This window comes from Platichthys flesus, chromosome 19 (genome assembly GCF_949316205.1).
Source record: "Platichthys flesus chromosome 19, fPlaFle2.1, whole genome shotgun sequence".
In the NCBI taxonomy this organism is placed as follows: domain Eukaryota; kingdom Metazoa; phylum Chordata; class Actinopteri; order Pleuronectiformes; family Pleuronectidae; genus Platichthys; species Platichthys flesus.
In genome coordinates this window covers 3,906,483-3,920,684 of record NC_084963.1, presented here as the reverse complement: position 1 = coordinate 3,920,684, position 14,202 = coordinate 3,906,483, and the positions used below count along the sequence as shown (strand labels likewise).

At 44.1% G+C, this 14,202-nt stretch overlaps 1 protein-coding gene across 1 annotated transcript in view; it reads left to right on the top strand.

The window, feature by feature from the left end:
- igsf9a (immunoglobulin superfamily, member 9a) overlaps positions 1-14,202 on the top strand; it is a 51,852-nt gene that overhangs the window by 25,474 nt on the left and 12,176 nt on the right. Inside the window, exons 8-18 of the mRNA XM_062412377.1 lie at positions 2,422-2,567; positions 3,338-3,480; positions 4,854-4,994; positions 5,433-5,549; positions 7,989-8,139; positions 8,659-8,770; positions 10,589-10,785; positions 12,019-12,236; positions 12,698-12,782; positions 13,492-13,662; positions 14,052-14,088. Of these exons, the coding sequence (XP_062268361.1) occupies positions 2,422-2,567; positions 3,338-3,480; positions 4,854-4,994; positions 5,433-5,549; positions 7,989-8,139; positions 8,659-8,770; positions 10,589-10,785; positions 12,019-12,236; positions 12,698-12,782; positions 13,492-13,662; positions 14,052-14,088 (1,518 nt within the window). The remainder of the gene's footprint in view (positions 1-2,421; positions 2,568-3,337; positions 3,481-4,853; positions 4,995-5,432; positions 5,550-7,988; positions 8,140-8,658; positions 8,771-10,588; positions 10,786-12,018; positions 12,237-12,697; positions 12,783-13,491; positions 13,663-14,051; positions 14,089-14,202) is intronic.

Sequence of the window (14,202 nt, the reverse complement as noted above, 5' to 3'; positions counted from 1 at the left end):
CATTCTGCTAATTACACTTCCTCCCTTCCTCGGTCCTCCGCTCCCCCCCCCCCCCTCCGGTTCACGACCCTGAAATTGATCGTGGTCCGTCACCGTCAGGGTTGGTTCCAATCCCTTAAATGTGTCTCAGAGGAGTTGTGTGGGGGGTCTCTCAGAGGAGCAGCTGTATCCTGCATGACAGCATCACTCCAGTCTGAACCTGCTCATTGATCGGTCTGATGATCTGAAGGGACAAACAGTTTAACTTTAATATTAATCACATTTCATAAAGGATCATCCAGTGGTTTGTTATCCATTATATATGTATAGGTATTAGTATCCTCTACTGTGATACAAATGGTGGAAAAAGCTGGTGACCTACTGGTGAACAAATGGAACCGTGGAGGAGCTGGTTTACTTTTCTTTCTGACTGTTGGACTTAAATTTATCAAACTGACAAACACCTGATTCCAAACGAATACTTGTGATAGCCCACATCTGCTTAATGTGTAAATAGTCGCTTCTTTCACATGTAAGATGGAATAACTTATATAATAATAATAGTTTTTTGACTTGCACATAAACCGACTTATTAAAGAGTCAGTGCCAAAGAGACCAATAAAAGAAAAATGTGAAGGAAAAGGCTTCAGTCGTGTTGATTCAGAAGAAAAGAATGAAATTGGCCTGAGACTGTGAAGCGGTGAATGAGCATCACGGCTCCAGGGAGGAGATCCGAGCCAGCGGGGGAAAACGCTTGGTGATTTGCTGGCACCAGAAAATCGAACGTTCTTAGCAAACAAACAAACATCAGCTGGGACGGGGGTCAGTTGTGCAGATGGAGCGTTTAATTTGCTTCACTTCTGTCACACGGACGATTATTCATGACGGTGACACCCACAGGTTAATGCTCAGCCTGATGGTGCTGAGGAAATAAAGAGGCTTTTTGGAGCTGATGGATAAAGCTGTTGGGATTATTCTGATTGTCTACGATCCATAATCTCCTTTTTACGTCCTGAGGTAAAAACTAAAGTGCAGGTGTATTAACGCGATACACTAATGTCAGAATCTGGAAATCTTGCAGTGTGTTCGACGCTAATTGTCAACAGTGCTGTATTTGTTTATATCTGATGGAATTTTCTGATTTCCCATGAGCCCTGTGTGTCTCGGTCCTTCCTGTGCCCCCTCATTTAAAAAGAATCCTGGATTTGTCCCTGCTGAGCTGCACTTTGGAAACGTCAGACCTGGCTTTCCGTTTAGTTTTTCTTCAGTCACGCCCTCAACTATCCTCCACTTTGTTTTTCTAGGTTGAATGAAGCCTCCGTTTTTTCATTATTGATTTGATTCACCTGAGCCTGAGGTGTGGACTCGATTCATACCGTACAGACTGTGATGTAAACCAAATAATTTACTGACTAACCTTCACTTTTATAAAGTCGCTGTGATTAGTGTTCAGTGCTACAATTAGTTCCGTAATCATTTAAATAACTGCTGATGAATGGCTAATTGATTTTTATATTGTTTAAGTTGTGTTTCAATCACAAAAGCCCAAACATTCTCTGCTTCTCAAATGTATGAGAATCAGCTTAATTTAAATGACTGTAAATCACATATATTTGGCTTTTAGCCTGTTGGTCAACCTGTATTTGTTGTGTCTGCTGTTTGGAGCTGAGCAGGTAGTGAACACTGGGTTTGTTATTGCTTGTTTCCTGAACATTTCCATCTGCTGCTGCTGCTGCCGCAGATGGAAACAGAGATTTTTGATGAGAGCGCTCTCACCGAAACAGTAAATGTGCCATAAAACCACACGAGTGAGCTCTAACAGGCTCCGTAGAGCTGTGGAGTCGGTGATGATTCTCCACGAGTTTGTCTCTGTGAGCGAAACCCCCTCACATTACTCACTGGAGTCATCGCTAACACACAAAATATTGGTAAATGGAGCTTGGAGGACAGCGGCCCTCTGTCACACAGGTTCCTGCTGGTGCGGCTGCGAGGGGGGGGGGGGGGGGGATGAGGTGATGGGAACTGATCCAGGTTGTCTGATCTACATGGTAATTAGCTCAAATGTGTGACTGTAGGTCTTCCCACAATCGGCGATCATCACCAGTATGAGCAGCGTGTGATGTGCTCCGGTTCTCTCTCTCTCTCTCTCTCTCTCTGCTTCTCTGTAAATGTAAGAATGTATGAAATGAGTGGGCCCTTGTCTTCCCACTCCAACTGAATTGAAATGTATTTTCCTAATCCTCCATCTGCACTCTGGTGAATAACTCACGGCAGGAAAGATAAAAAAGGAAAAAGCATCCCTCCCACACTGTTGATTCTCTGAGAACCTGTTTGACTCGGCTCGGATGCAGGAGCTGAATTACCTCTCGCTGAAATTCTGAAGCTGCTGCTTTTGTTCTTTTTTTCGCGCGATCAAGAATTCCCGTGTGTTTTCACCGACAGGTCGTTGAAGACGCGAGTGAAGATCATGGTGGACGGAACCCTGCTCATCTCCAGGCTCGTCCCCGAGGATTCTGGGAACTACACCTGCATGCCGAGCAACGGCCTGCTGACCCCGCCCACGGCCTCCGCCAACCTCACCGTGATGCGTACGTCCACTCTTTGGTTCATGTCGTGTGTGTGAGGCCTCGAGGGACGTCAAGGATCTCAGCTTTCTTTTATATTTTCTCTGTTCTTCTGGTTTTTATATGTTATCTTATTTTTCTCAGAATTTCAACACATTTAATAAAAAGTTATTTTCTATTAAGTAATTCATTTAAGATTAATTTAATAATTTTGAATAAATGATGAAATAAAAGCTGTAAGTGTTTATTGATAAACATATACATTACTTAAACTTATTAAACTAAATAGTTGGTTGAAAGCTTCACTTGTGTTTTACCTCAACATATTTACAGATGCAGATTTTAATAATTTTTCTCTCAACATGCCGGTTTCATATTAAGTCACATTTTGAAAACTTGACTGTAGTTTCCCTCGATATTCCAAACTTCTCTCGATATTCCAAACTTGTTTGAGTTTATCTCATAATAAACTAAATAATAAACCTGTTTACTTGTTTACAGATGTAAACCATCCTTTAGTGGAACCAAAAAAAACTGAAATAACTGGATATTTGCCGAAAATCTGTAAAAGTTGGCAATGTAGACTTTTTCTTTGAATAATTTTCTCTTGTGTGTAAACCTTTGAAACCCCGAGACACTTTCAGTCGGCCGCGGTAAATAAACTGAGCAAAACTCAGGCAGGGAGGAGATCTGCTCTTAGAAGGAATTTAGAAGTCATGGCTCAGGAGCAGTGCTGCAGGTTTGTGGTCTATTTGTTTCAAAGTAGGTGATTTTCCTCCTTTTCCTCCACTCAGACCCGGCCCTGGCTCTTCCAATGCCTGAGGAAACCTACCTTCCCACCGGTATGGATGGCGTGGTCACCTGCCCGGCGGCGGCTCAGCCTCCGCTGCTCCGCGTGGATTGGACAAAGGACGGAGAACCACTCGATCTGTCCTTGGTAATAAAAATGACAAATCTCCACACGGAGGCACGGTCACAACAACACTCTAACTCATATTCCTGTGGCACCGCTCTGTTTTGGTTCTCCCTGTATAGGCAGCAAACATCACAGGGAAGCCTCGGCCTACATCAGTTTTCTTTGAGCGCCACCGCTGCTGACAACAAGAATATAAAGCCGCCGCCATTAGCAGCTCTTCATGCAAATGTTTTCCTACTCAGCTCAACCGTGGAACAACTGTCTCTCCGTTGGACATTTCCAGTGAAATGTCTTTTCAGGTTTTCAATTTCCACGTCATTCAATCAAGTGTATCCTAATGGACGGGGACGATCTCTTCATCCCTAAAAGCTTTTGAAGGAATCCCAGAGGAACTCCTTACTGCCCACTTTCATTCTCCTTCTTTTTTTTTTTTTTATATCTTTCACTTCAATCAACCCTCCCCTCATTAGAGGAATGGATGGAGGAGCCATTAAGGATGAGGAGCAGAGGGCGTCACATCCAGGCTTTTTTTTTTTTTACGCACGTCCTCCTTGTGATTTCACATTAGAAAATAATATGCGTTTCTTTTAAAAAACATTTCCTTTGTTTTTAGTTCCAATCCAGAGTCCACCCGCCACTTCCTCCCGCCTCACATGCTGTGTTGACCCCCCCCCCCCCCCCCCCCCTCCTCGCCGACACTTTGGTCTGAGCGATGGACGTGATGGTGGATGAGAAGCACCACAGGAAATGTGATAGATTCCTGTAGAGCGGGACACAGGCGTCGGAATGTTATTCTGCCAATTATTCCAATTCCAGCCTGGATGTCACAAGCGCTGATAGCCACAGTCATGCTTCTGTTCTCACAGCCTCATTCTGGGGGAAGGATAATAGCAAGTTTTGACTTCATTAAACCGAGTGGGACGTTGTTGTTGTTTTTTTTTTGCTCAATCAAAACACAAGTCAAGACTTTAGCTACAGCTTAATGGGGAAAAAGGGACTAAGCAATACACCTGCTATTAATGCAAATGCTTCCAAAATTTCTAATCAAGAGAACAGACAAGGATTTCACTTCATCTTTTCGGATAACATCTTGCAGAAAGCAGTGAAGGCATGAGTGAATAATTTTAGATTTTTTTAAAAGAAGTTTGGAAATAATCTGCCCAGTGGGGAATCGAGTGCTTAACCACTGCAGGACTGAGGCAGGCAGTTCTCAGAAACAAATCCTTCAAACACAGCTGTGGCTTTGGAGTTGTTACAGCCTCCCCTTGCCTTTTAGCTCTTTAAGCTTTCCTGCATACTTCTAACTAAGTTTTTTAAATCTATGCATCGTTTAAGACACTGCCGGTTCCTTCCATCTCCAAGTGGAGTTTATGGGCATTGTGCTTTTCTTCCAGTATCCAGGTTGGACCTTGACGCCGCTGGGCTCCTTGTTCATGGCCACAGTCAATGACGACGCGGCCGGCGTGTACACGTGCACTCCGACCAACAGCTACGGCAGCATGGGTTCATCTGGGCCGACCAATGTCATTCTGCAGGTGAGTGAGCACTCAGGGTCACCGGGGTCAGTCAGTGGAGCGATGCTGCATATTACCTAACAACATTTGAAATGCATATCAGAACCCACCAGTGAATCTGTCCTACTAGCTCTAGTCAAACAGTCCGTCCACTCAACGCTGTGTTTTTTAATTAACCACAACGGCATCTGTCACAGCGCATTAACAAACTTCACAAAAACGACATTTTATTGACCTTTTCGCTCCGTTGTGTGAGTCCCCCCCCCGGCCCTAATGGAAGTCAACTTCTACTCAGGACAATGGCAGCACTGTTTGGGAGTTAATTGTGTGGCTAATCCTTTTGTTATTAAGATAATCTTGGCCAACACGGCAGTAATCCAGTCTTAAAAATTCCATTGTTGGCTTTTCTGCAATCTCCTTGATTTAGCTAAATTGTTTTTTTTTGGGGGCCAATCTTAGGACCCTCCATCATTCAGCGTGGCTCCGGAGAAGCAGTACCGACAGGAGGCCGGCCGGACCCTGCTCGTCCCCTGTCAGGGAAACCAGGACCCAACAACCAGAGTGACCTGGAGCAAGGTAAACAGCCCGGTGACGTTTATTCACCAGGACTTTTATTTCAATGTTTCTGCAGGGAAAAAATACCCATAGTTACGTAAGTTAAACACTTTTCAACTTTGCACAACTTTTACTCAAACAAAACCTATTAAACACACAAGAGGAAAGACGCACTGAAAAAACTGTGACAAAACTCTTTTAAATAATAGCAGGAATACAAAAACAAGAATACTAACGTATATAAGAGTAAAGTGTTGAATTAGATAAATGTATGACCATAAAAGAAAATATAGGAGCCTGCAGAGTTTTGCACAAAGGGCAAACATAGCCAGTGAGTGACAGTTCAGCAGCAGAGACAGGATGATAGTCACTATAATTCCAGTATTGCTGGGAGGCATTGAAGAGTCCTTGTGGCCTGAGGGACAAAAGACTCCCTCGGTCTGTGGAGACAGCGACTGACTGAACTCCTCTGCTTTGTGAAGCTGCCGTGCATTGGGCGGGGAGCATTGTCCACGATGGGCAGAATGCACTTTAGCCTGCAGGAGGAGATGCCTGTGGAATTGGGCAATTAGCAAAACACATGGTCTAGAGTGGACATAGACATAATGGATGATTATTCCAACTGCTTCAAGCCGCCCTGCAGGACCTTTGAAGTGGAATACATTTCGAGTTTCAATCTTGTGATGGCTGCACTTAGCTGTTAGCTGTTGGAGGCTAGTCGGCAGTGTCAAGCAGGGGTTGTGTGTCATTTGAAAAAAAAGTGTTTAGTTTTCCAAAAGGAAGCATGGTCCAGGTCTAATTTATTCATGTATTCATCACAATAAGCTGAGTCCGGAGCGCTCGCCCATCACATCTGAGGAATTTAATCAAATCGCTCCCATCATTATGCACCTCCCCTGTGCTCTGTTTCAATCAGAAATGCATTACGTTACTGAAGTGAAATAGCCTGTAGCTCTGCGTCACTGGGACGTTAGAGAACCAGTTCACATCCGCCGGAGGAAAAAGAACCTTGTGTTTGTAGCCGCTGTGCAGGACCATGCGACAACACCGGGACAGTGATGGGACAACACTGGGTAAACGATGTGAAAACAATGTGATAACACTCAGGACAAAGCTGTGACAGTGATTTGAGAAAACACTGTGACAGCACTGGCACAAACGCGGTGACAACACAGAGATAACAGTTTGGAAACTGCTGTGTGACTGTGAAGCACATCAGAACCTGCTCTTGTTAAAGACTATTGTTTCTCTGGTTAACCCCTTCTGGACGAATGTCGCGAATTAGCCTCAAACCCCATTCCAGTCTTAATGACGCCGAGATGACAAATGTGCCTGATGGTGCAAATACTACACATACCAAGGAAGGCATTGGAAGCACTCTGCCGCCATCTAGTAGTCGAAGTGGAAAACACATACTAGCCCCTTGGGACTGTGCAGCAAAGTTATTTTGAGGTATTAAGCTGTATATGAAATACTGTAATGATGGAACAGCAATGATTGTACAGAAACCTATGCTGTTATTCAACATATGCTGTTATGTTGCTTTTTCCAATCAAATGTCGCTAATTTGCCTCATACCTAAATTTATATCTATTGTATATGATATATTGAAATTAACAATCTCCACATAATTAAGCATATGTATGACAGGCCAAAAACACAAATATGTTTTTTGAAATATAAGTGGAAATTAATTCAGGCATTAAGGGGTTAATATCAGAATATTGTTTCACTGGTTAATATCAGAATATTGTTTCACTGGTTAATATCAGAATATTGTCGTCCATGTATCGATGCTGGGTTCGTTCAGAGGTGCAACACACTGATTTTCAGCCTGTGTGCGTTTTACTCTTCTATGCCTGTGTGCGTGTCCATTGATGTGTTCCAAACATCTTGGTTTACATTTTGGCACCGGGTGTTAACACGCTAGAACGGACACGTGTGGGTCTCTCGCCTCGCTGCTCTTCTAGGGTTTCGGCATCTCGCCTATTTTTCACATGTGAATAGACTGAAAAGAGATATGTTCACAGCCATGTTGATTTGAGTTCTACTGTAACACATAAAAACTGACACCTTTCACAATAGACTCTGTTTCTAGGGTTCAGGTCTCTCTCTGTTTCTTTGCTGCTCTGAATGACGGTAAACAGAAATCACGTGACTGCTTTGTGGTGACATCTCCTCATTCTTCACCGATAAAGGATAATTGTTGTTATCGATGACCATTATTGTAGATGAAGTCAGAGTATAAAGATAGAGCTGACAGTGACAGACCCAATGGCAGACATGTGTGAAGCTTCATTATGCTCTGGGTAGACTTAATTGGTAGCTGGAGCTATTCTCAGTTGATTGATGACACTTGCACAGTTAATAGAGCTTGTTCAATTATATTGTGATTTTGAAAATGTCATTATTTTCCTCACACTTTGTGTGTTTTAACTGACCTGTTTGTTTTTTTCGTAGGTGGACCTGACTCGCAGCATCGCTTACGCCATCGAGCCCAACGGTTCCCTCCTGCTGCAGCCGCTCACCAAGGACCACCAGGGGGCGTGGGAGTGCAGTGTCACTAACCGCGTGGCCTCGGTGAAGGCCAGCACACACGTCTTTGTCCTCGGTGAGTGCAAACCGGACGATTTCCCATCTGCAGGGTTCCTACGGTCATGAAAAACCTGGAAAAGTCATGGAATTTTGTTATATTCATATTTTCATGTCGTTAATTTATGCTGAGTTTTAAATAATTCATATGCTTTAAAGAAATACGCTAAAAATATAAGCAGGCATACTTGGGTTTGTGTAATTTAAGGTATACTGTAGGACTTGAAATTCTCATTGTTAGTTTAAATCCATTGGTCAAAATGTGTATGAACCCTGCATCTGACATAATTCAAAATTCAAAAATCAGTCTGCTACTCCTCGAGGCTTCCCACATATTTTATTTATGTATCTTTCCATGTTGCTTTCTATGAACCCTCCTATTACACCCGGCACAGGACGGATGCCTGTCTCCTCCGCTCCGACTCCGACGGATAAATGTGGCACATCCAGAGATGGCCTCTAAACTCTAGTGGTATCAGGTAGTTTGAAGTGCTGGCTGATTTCCATCAACTCTCTCTCTCCGCTTGCTCCATTACAGGCACGAGTCCCCATCCGGCTACCTCTCTGTCCGTCTCTCCCGGGGTGAGGCAGGCCAACGTGTCCTGGGAGGCCGGCTTTGATGGAGGATCCGCGCAGACATTTGCAGTTTGGTGAGTGAAGCCTCCCACTTTCTTCTCGTGCTGTAGCCATGGCAGCCTTCGACAACGCTGGTATTGCACTATTGATCTCTGGAATGAGGAATTCATTTATCTGTTATCACTTCTTGGCAGCTACAATAAAAAAAAAATGGAAAAAAAAACCACTCTGCTGCAGAACATAGCTTTGTAATGCAGTGGCCATGCTGGCTGCCATGGGAGTTTACCGACTGCACAGAGCACAAGACGTTGGTTTCTTGTAAATCAAGGCTTTTTTATATATTGGCTTGGAAAACAAGAACACAGTGTTTTAGATGTGCATGTGCTAATTTAAAAAGAGAACGATTGGATGAAAGGGAAGTCCAGCTGCAGCCGGTTGGATAAAAAACAACCAGAACCATATTTTAAAGACTGTTTTCATTAAATACAAAAATCCTCCTCGTATCACACTTACAGTGAACGGACATTATGTACCACAAAGCGAGGGTTGTTCCAGTAAAATGTTTTTAAGTGTTTTTAAAGTTTCCCTAATCTAATATCTAAAAATATATATATTATTGTGTTTCCCTTTGAGTATCCAGAAAAGTTCTCGTAATGCTCGCGTTAATCACATTGTAACCTGCGAGCGAACATCAGATGAATATGAGATGAGCTATCTTAATCCCTGAGAGGGAAGTGGGTCATCGCCGCAGCTTCAAGCGGCATAGAAATAAATAGAAATTACATTAAAAGAGTAAAAATAGATCAATGTAAACAAGCTTCTGAAGTGTCTGACAGCTCGACGTGTCACGGCCACAGATCAGGAGGTAGATGCTCTGTTTTATGAGAAGTCAGCCAATCAACACTTTGTTTTTTTTCTTTGCCGGATGGTGTAAGAGGTTTAACACAGGGTAGAGGGAATGTTTTCCCCTGGGCACGTCAACCGCAGCTGTCTCTGAGTTTTCTCATGAAGGATAATAATGATAGCAGACATGTTTTACAGTTGTGAAAGCTAAAAGGACATACTTGAAGTAGAAAGGTAACAAGTAGAGTGCATACCTCCCCCGAAGGCCCTGCAGTCTCATTGTGAAACCACATTAAAGTTCACTGGATCAGGATTTTAATTTGGTTCGGTAACAAACTGCTCATAAATATCAGTCCCCTTAACATGCAGGATTGTTTCATTTATTATTTTTGTGTCTGGATCCATGAATTGAATGAAATTATTTATTTCTGAAAATAAGATTTCTGGATCTGTACCAAATATATTGAGTTATTTCCTGGCCTGTACCGCAGCCTTCCACTAAGTTTCATGGTAATCTGTCCGGTAGCTTTTGTGTAATCCTGACAAACAGACAATTTAAACTAATAAATGCAGATGACCTTGGCAGAGTTTATTATGCTTCATTTACATGAACCTGTTATTATAAAGGAGAAGATGTCACAACTATGTCAATGTGAGTAATTTTCTATCCATTTCTTTTTGATCATAAAAGAAAATATCACTTCTGAACAGCCTGTTTCTTTGAAAACCAAGAAAAGCTTTCTTTGATATTAATGTATGAAGAAGAGCTCTGTGTAAATAGATCTGAGGCATGTCAGCTATGGTAAGAACCTAAACATCTGAGATATATACATTTCTGTAATTATATATAAATAATGAGAGAGCAGGCTGTCTCTGCAGCAGCAGGGAAATGTCAGAGCTGTCTTTGCCACAAATTCGAATTCGATGATGAACATGAATCATTAATGAAACCTACTTTTCTGTCATGTTTCATAAAACCAGACTCCCAGAGTTCCCCGCCGCTTTTTTGTTCTCACTTCTTATCACTCGGTCTCTCCCGCTCTCGGCAGGGTGAAGAAGATTTCAGCGGGCGGTGATAATGGTGATGAGAAGCAGGCGTGGTTCTCCGTGCCCGTGGCCCCGTCCTCCGGCGCCAGGCTGCAGGTGACGGGACTGTCCGCCGCCACCGATTACCAGTTCAGCATCCTGTCGCAGAACAAAATGGGCACGGGGCCCTTCAGCGAGTTCGCCACCGCGCGGACTTTAGGTTGGTAACGTTCCCAATTTCATCTCAAAAGTCTCGGACCACAGACTGTGTTTCTCCTCAGGCTTTTTTATCGGTAATGAAGAAAATATGAAACATTTAGCTCGCAGGCTTTTCGCATTTCCGTCGTCTCTCTTTTCAGCTCAATGACAGATGTTGCCAGGAGCAGATTATATGAGCTGTGGTTAATGAAATTTATTTCCATGAGTAACTTGCCCAAAGGCCAAAATTAAGCTTGGCTGTTGTCTATTAAATATGCGAGCCAAAAGCCACAGTTTGTGCCCGACCACAGAAGAAGGAGCCGCTCCTTAACACTTCTGGACGATCCCAGTTCAGCCTCTGGGACCAAGCTTTACTTTACGCTTCCTTCCTCTCTTGGCCACATGTAAACTTCTCTATCTCAAACCTCCGGCTGCACGGACGTCCATGTTTGTCCGTCAGTCAAAGCGAATTCTGGAACAAATTCACAAAGAAGTCGGGTGCAGGCGTCTGTGTCCCCTCTCAGGAAGAGTAGACACAACTTTGATCCATCAAGCGGCATCTGCTAAAGGTCAGGGTGTTAGCATTGTCAGAGCATGTTAGCATTTGCCTCTAACCACCTCTGTTTCTAAGTGCAGCCTCGCAGAGCAACAAGCGCGGCTGTTGACTCCATTTACGCTCTCTATTAAAGTTCATCTCCTTCTTTCCGGATCGTATCTAGAGTCGATTTTAACCTGATTACATTCACACCTGCGTCTCAGTGTCCAGGTTGAGATGTGATCGCTCCGTGCAACTCAAGTTACATCTTCCTTTTTTTTGCACGGGTCTAAAACCATCGACTGTAGATATGCATGGATGACATAGCTCCCAAAAAGTGAAGCCAAAACATGTTGATCGCCCCCCCCTGGTGGTTGTGTGCAGTACTGGTCATAAATCCCACCACAATCAGTCCTGGATGCATCAATTCTTCAAGCTCAAAGTGTTTTGTGATTAAAACGTTGCAGCAGGAAACGTGTATGGTACAGTAAAAGCTAAGAAACACCATGTTGTTCTTCATCGAACAGTGAACTGCTAATTTCAGGTTTGTGAGACTCGAACCTCGACCCCAGTCCTTCCCCCTCACACCCTGATGGTTGAACATCTGTGACAGAAGCAATTTCCAACGCTGTGGTTAAAATGTTCCGCCCGAGCGCATCCGGCTGATCAGCTGATCGGCTCTTTTCTCACCCCAACCCCCCCCCCCCCTCCATGTGACAGATCCTCTGCCGAGGAGAAGCAAACTAAAACCTCCCGTGTCGCTGTCAGCTGATCAGGGGCCAGCAGGTGTCGTCCTGCAGTGGGCCCTTCCTGAAGAGCAGCGCCCCCCCATCACGGGTTTTGTTCTCCAGTCCCGTGCCCAGCAAGAGGACTGGTTTAATCTGGTGGAGGACATCGCTGCCAACAGTAGCAAGATAGTGGTTCCGGATCTGCACAAGGTAACAAACCCCCCCGCTCCGCTTCCTCTGGGACTAATCAGTCCACGGTGATTGTTGAATGCCTTAGAGATTTGTATCTAGGCTATACCTCCGTGTAGAGTCTCAGTCTCAAGCACTGGATGTGGCAGTTATCACTTTTTCTGTTGTCTCTCAATCTGCGTGTGCTGCCGTTTCTGCTTTCCACTCCTTTCATCCTCCCTTTTTTCTCTCCTATATAGGCCTACTTGAATTCAAATGAACTTCATTAGCATTGCAGGCACAGTCCCGTGTTGACAAAGTGTGGTTTCATCCTCTGTCCTCCCCACTGTGTGTGTCTGTGTGTGTGTGTGTGCCTGTGTGTGTGTGTGTGTGTGTGTGTGTGTGTGTGTGTGTGTCTGTGTGTGTGTGTGTGCCTGTGTGTGTGTGTGTGTGTGTGTGTGTGTGTTTGTGTGTGTGTGTGTGTGTGTGGATGCTGGCCTCAGGATGGTGTGTACGAGCTGCGGCTGCTATCTCGTCGCGGGGAGTTGCTGAGCGAGCCCAGTCCATCAGTCAATGTCTCCACCATGGGTAGGTGTTCCACAGCAACCTTGCCCCCTTACGTATTCCCCGCCCCACCCTCTGTTTCAACCCCCCTCTCCCCCTCTCCCCCTCTTTCATTCTCCTTCTGTAAACTCCTTTTCTCTCCTCCTCTATTTCTTCCCGTCCCAATGTTCCCAGTGTTGGATCCAAATTAGAGCAGGGCCCCAGGGAACGCCGTCCATTAGGCGGCGGGATGATAGAAATAGCTCCACTAATAACTTTTCAAAAGGGCTAGTGATGGAATTGATACTCGTCTGTTCTGATTCTATAGAGAATGTGACTGGAATGTGAATGAGACACGGCAGAGAGTTGTCAAACAGACGGATCCCAGGCGGTTTATGATCAGATAACTGTACAACTTGATGAACAAAGCGTTTCTTCTCTTGAATGAAAAGTAATGTTAAAACATATCTTTTTATATTTTGAATTTATAGATTCACTAGTGCAGTGTCTGTTCTAAACATTTTTGCAATGACTGCAGATTTGTATTTTTAAAGTTAATAACATTATTTAAAAGTCAAAAATGCATGTTGACAATGTATTCTTGTGAAGTTTGTTTCAACGGTGGAAAGAAACTTTTCCTTTCACTAAATTGTTTCTAGTTTTTTATAGTCATAGCTGACTCTACACTCTCACTCGGCTCACTGCTTATGTTCCTTTTCCCCTGAATTACATCACTGATGAAATGATGTCACAGCGATTGAGATCTACCCCGGCACATCCCCGCTCCTGGAGTTCGTCCCGGAGCCATTACTGGCCGGCGTGCTGGGCGGGGTCGGCTTCATGTGCTTGGCACTGGTCTTGCTGCTGGGGGCCGCCTGTGTCATCAGCCACAGGAGGAACCAGCGCCGCAGAAAGAAGAAGGATGGTAAAGTGTCCCCCCCCCCTCCTGAGACTTAGCAGACACTCACTTTGATGAACTGCATCATGAATATCATCATTTATTCAATAAAATATTGAAGGCACTTTCAATCCATTACATAAATCATACCCCTCTGCATGGATCTGGCGCTCCTCTTGTCTCCTGCTCGTCCATTCCCTTGTAAAAGTTATTGATGTCATTTACATTACTTGCTAATTAGGGTAATTTCTCATTAGTGGTTGATAAATGTAAGTGTAATTAACTTTTTGGACAAGCCCGGGTGCCTCGGGCCGTTTAATGGGCTCCTATTGGGGTTGATTATGTTTTTACTTCTTGGTCAGTGTGGTTGTATCCTAATGGGTCCGATACCATCTTGCCCTCTCCCTCCCTTTCAGAACCCCCTCCAGCCATCTATAAACGCTCCCCATCCATGTAAGTACCCCTTCATCATTTCATGATAAAACCTCCCGTTGACCTTTCCCTCTGCTTTCCACACAAAACTCAAAAATGGTGGAAATGCCAGCGACTCGCTTGTTTCCTCCTTCA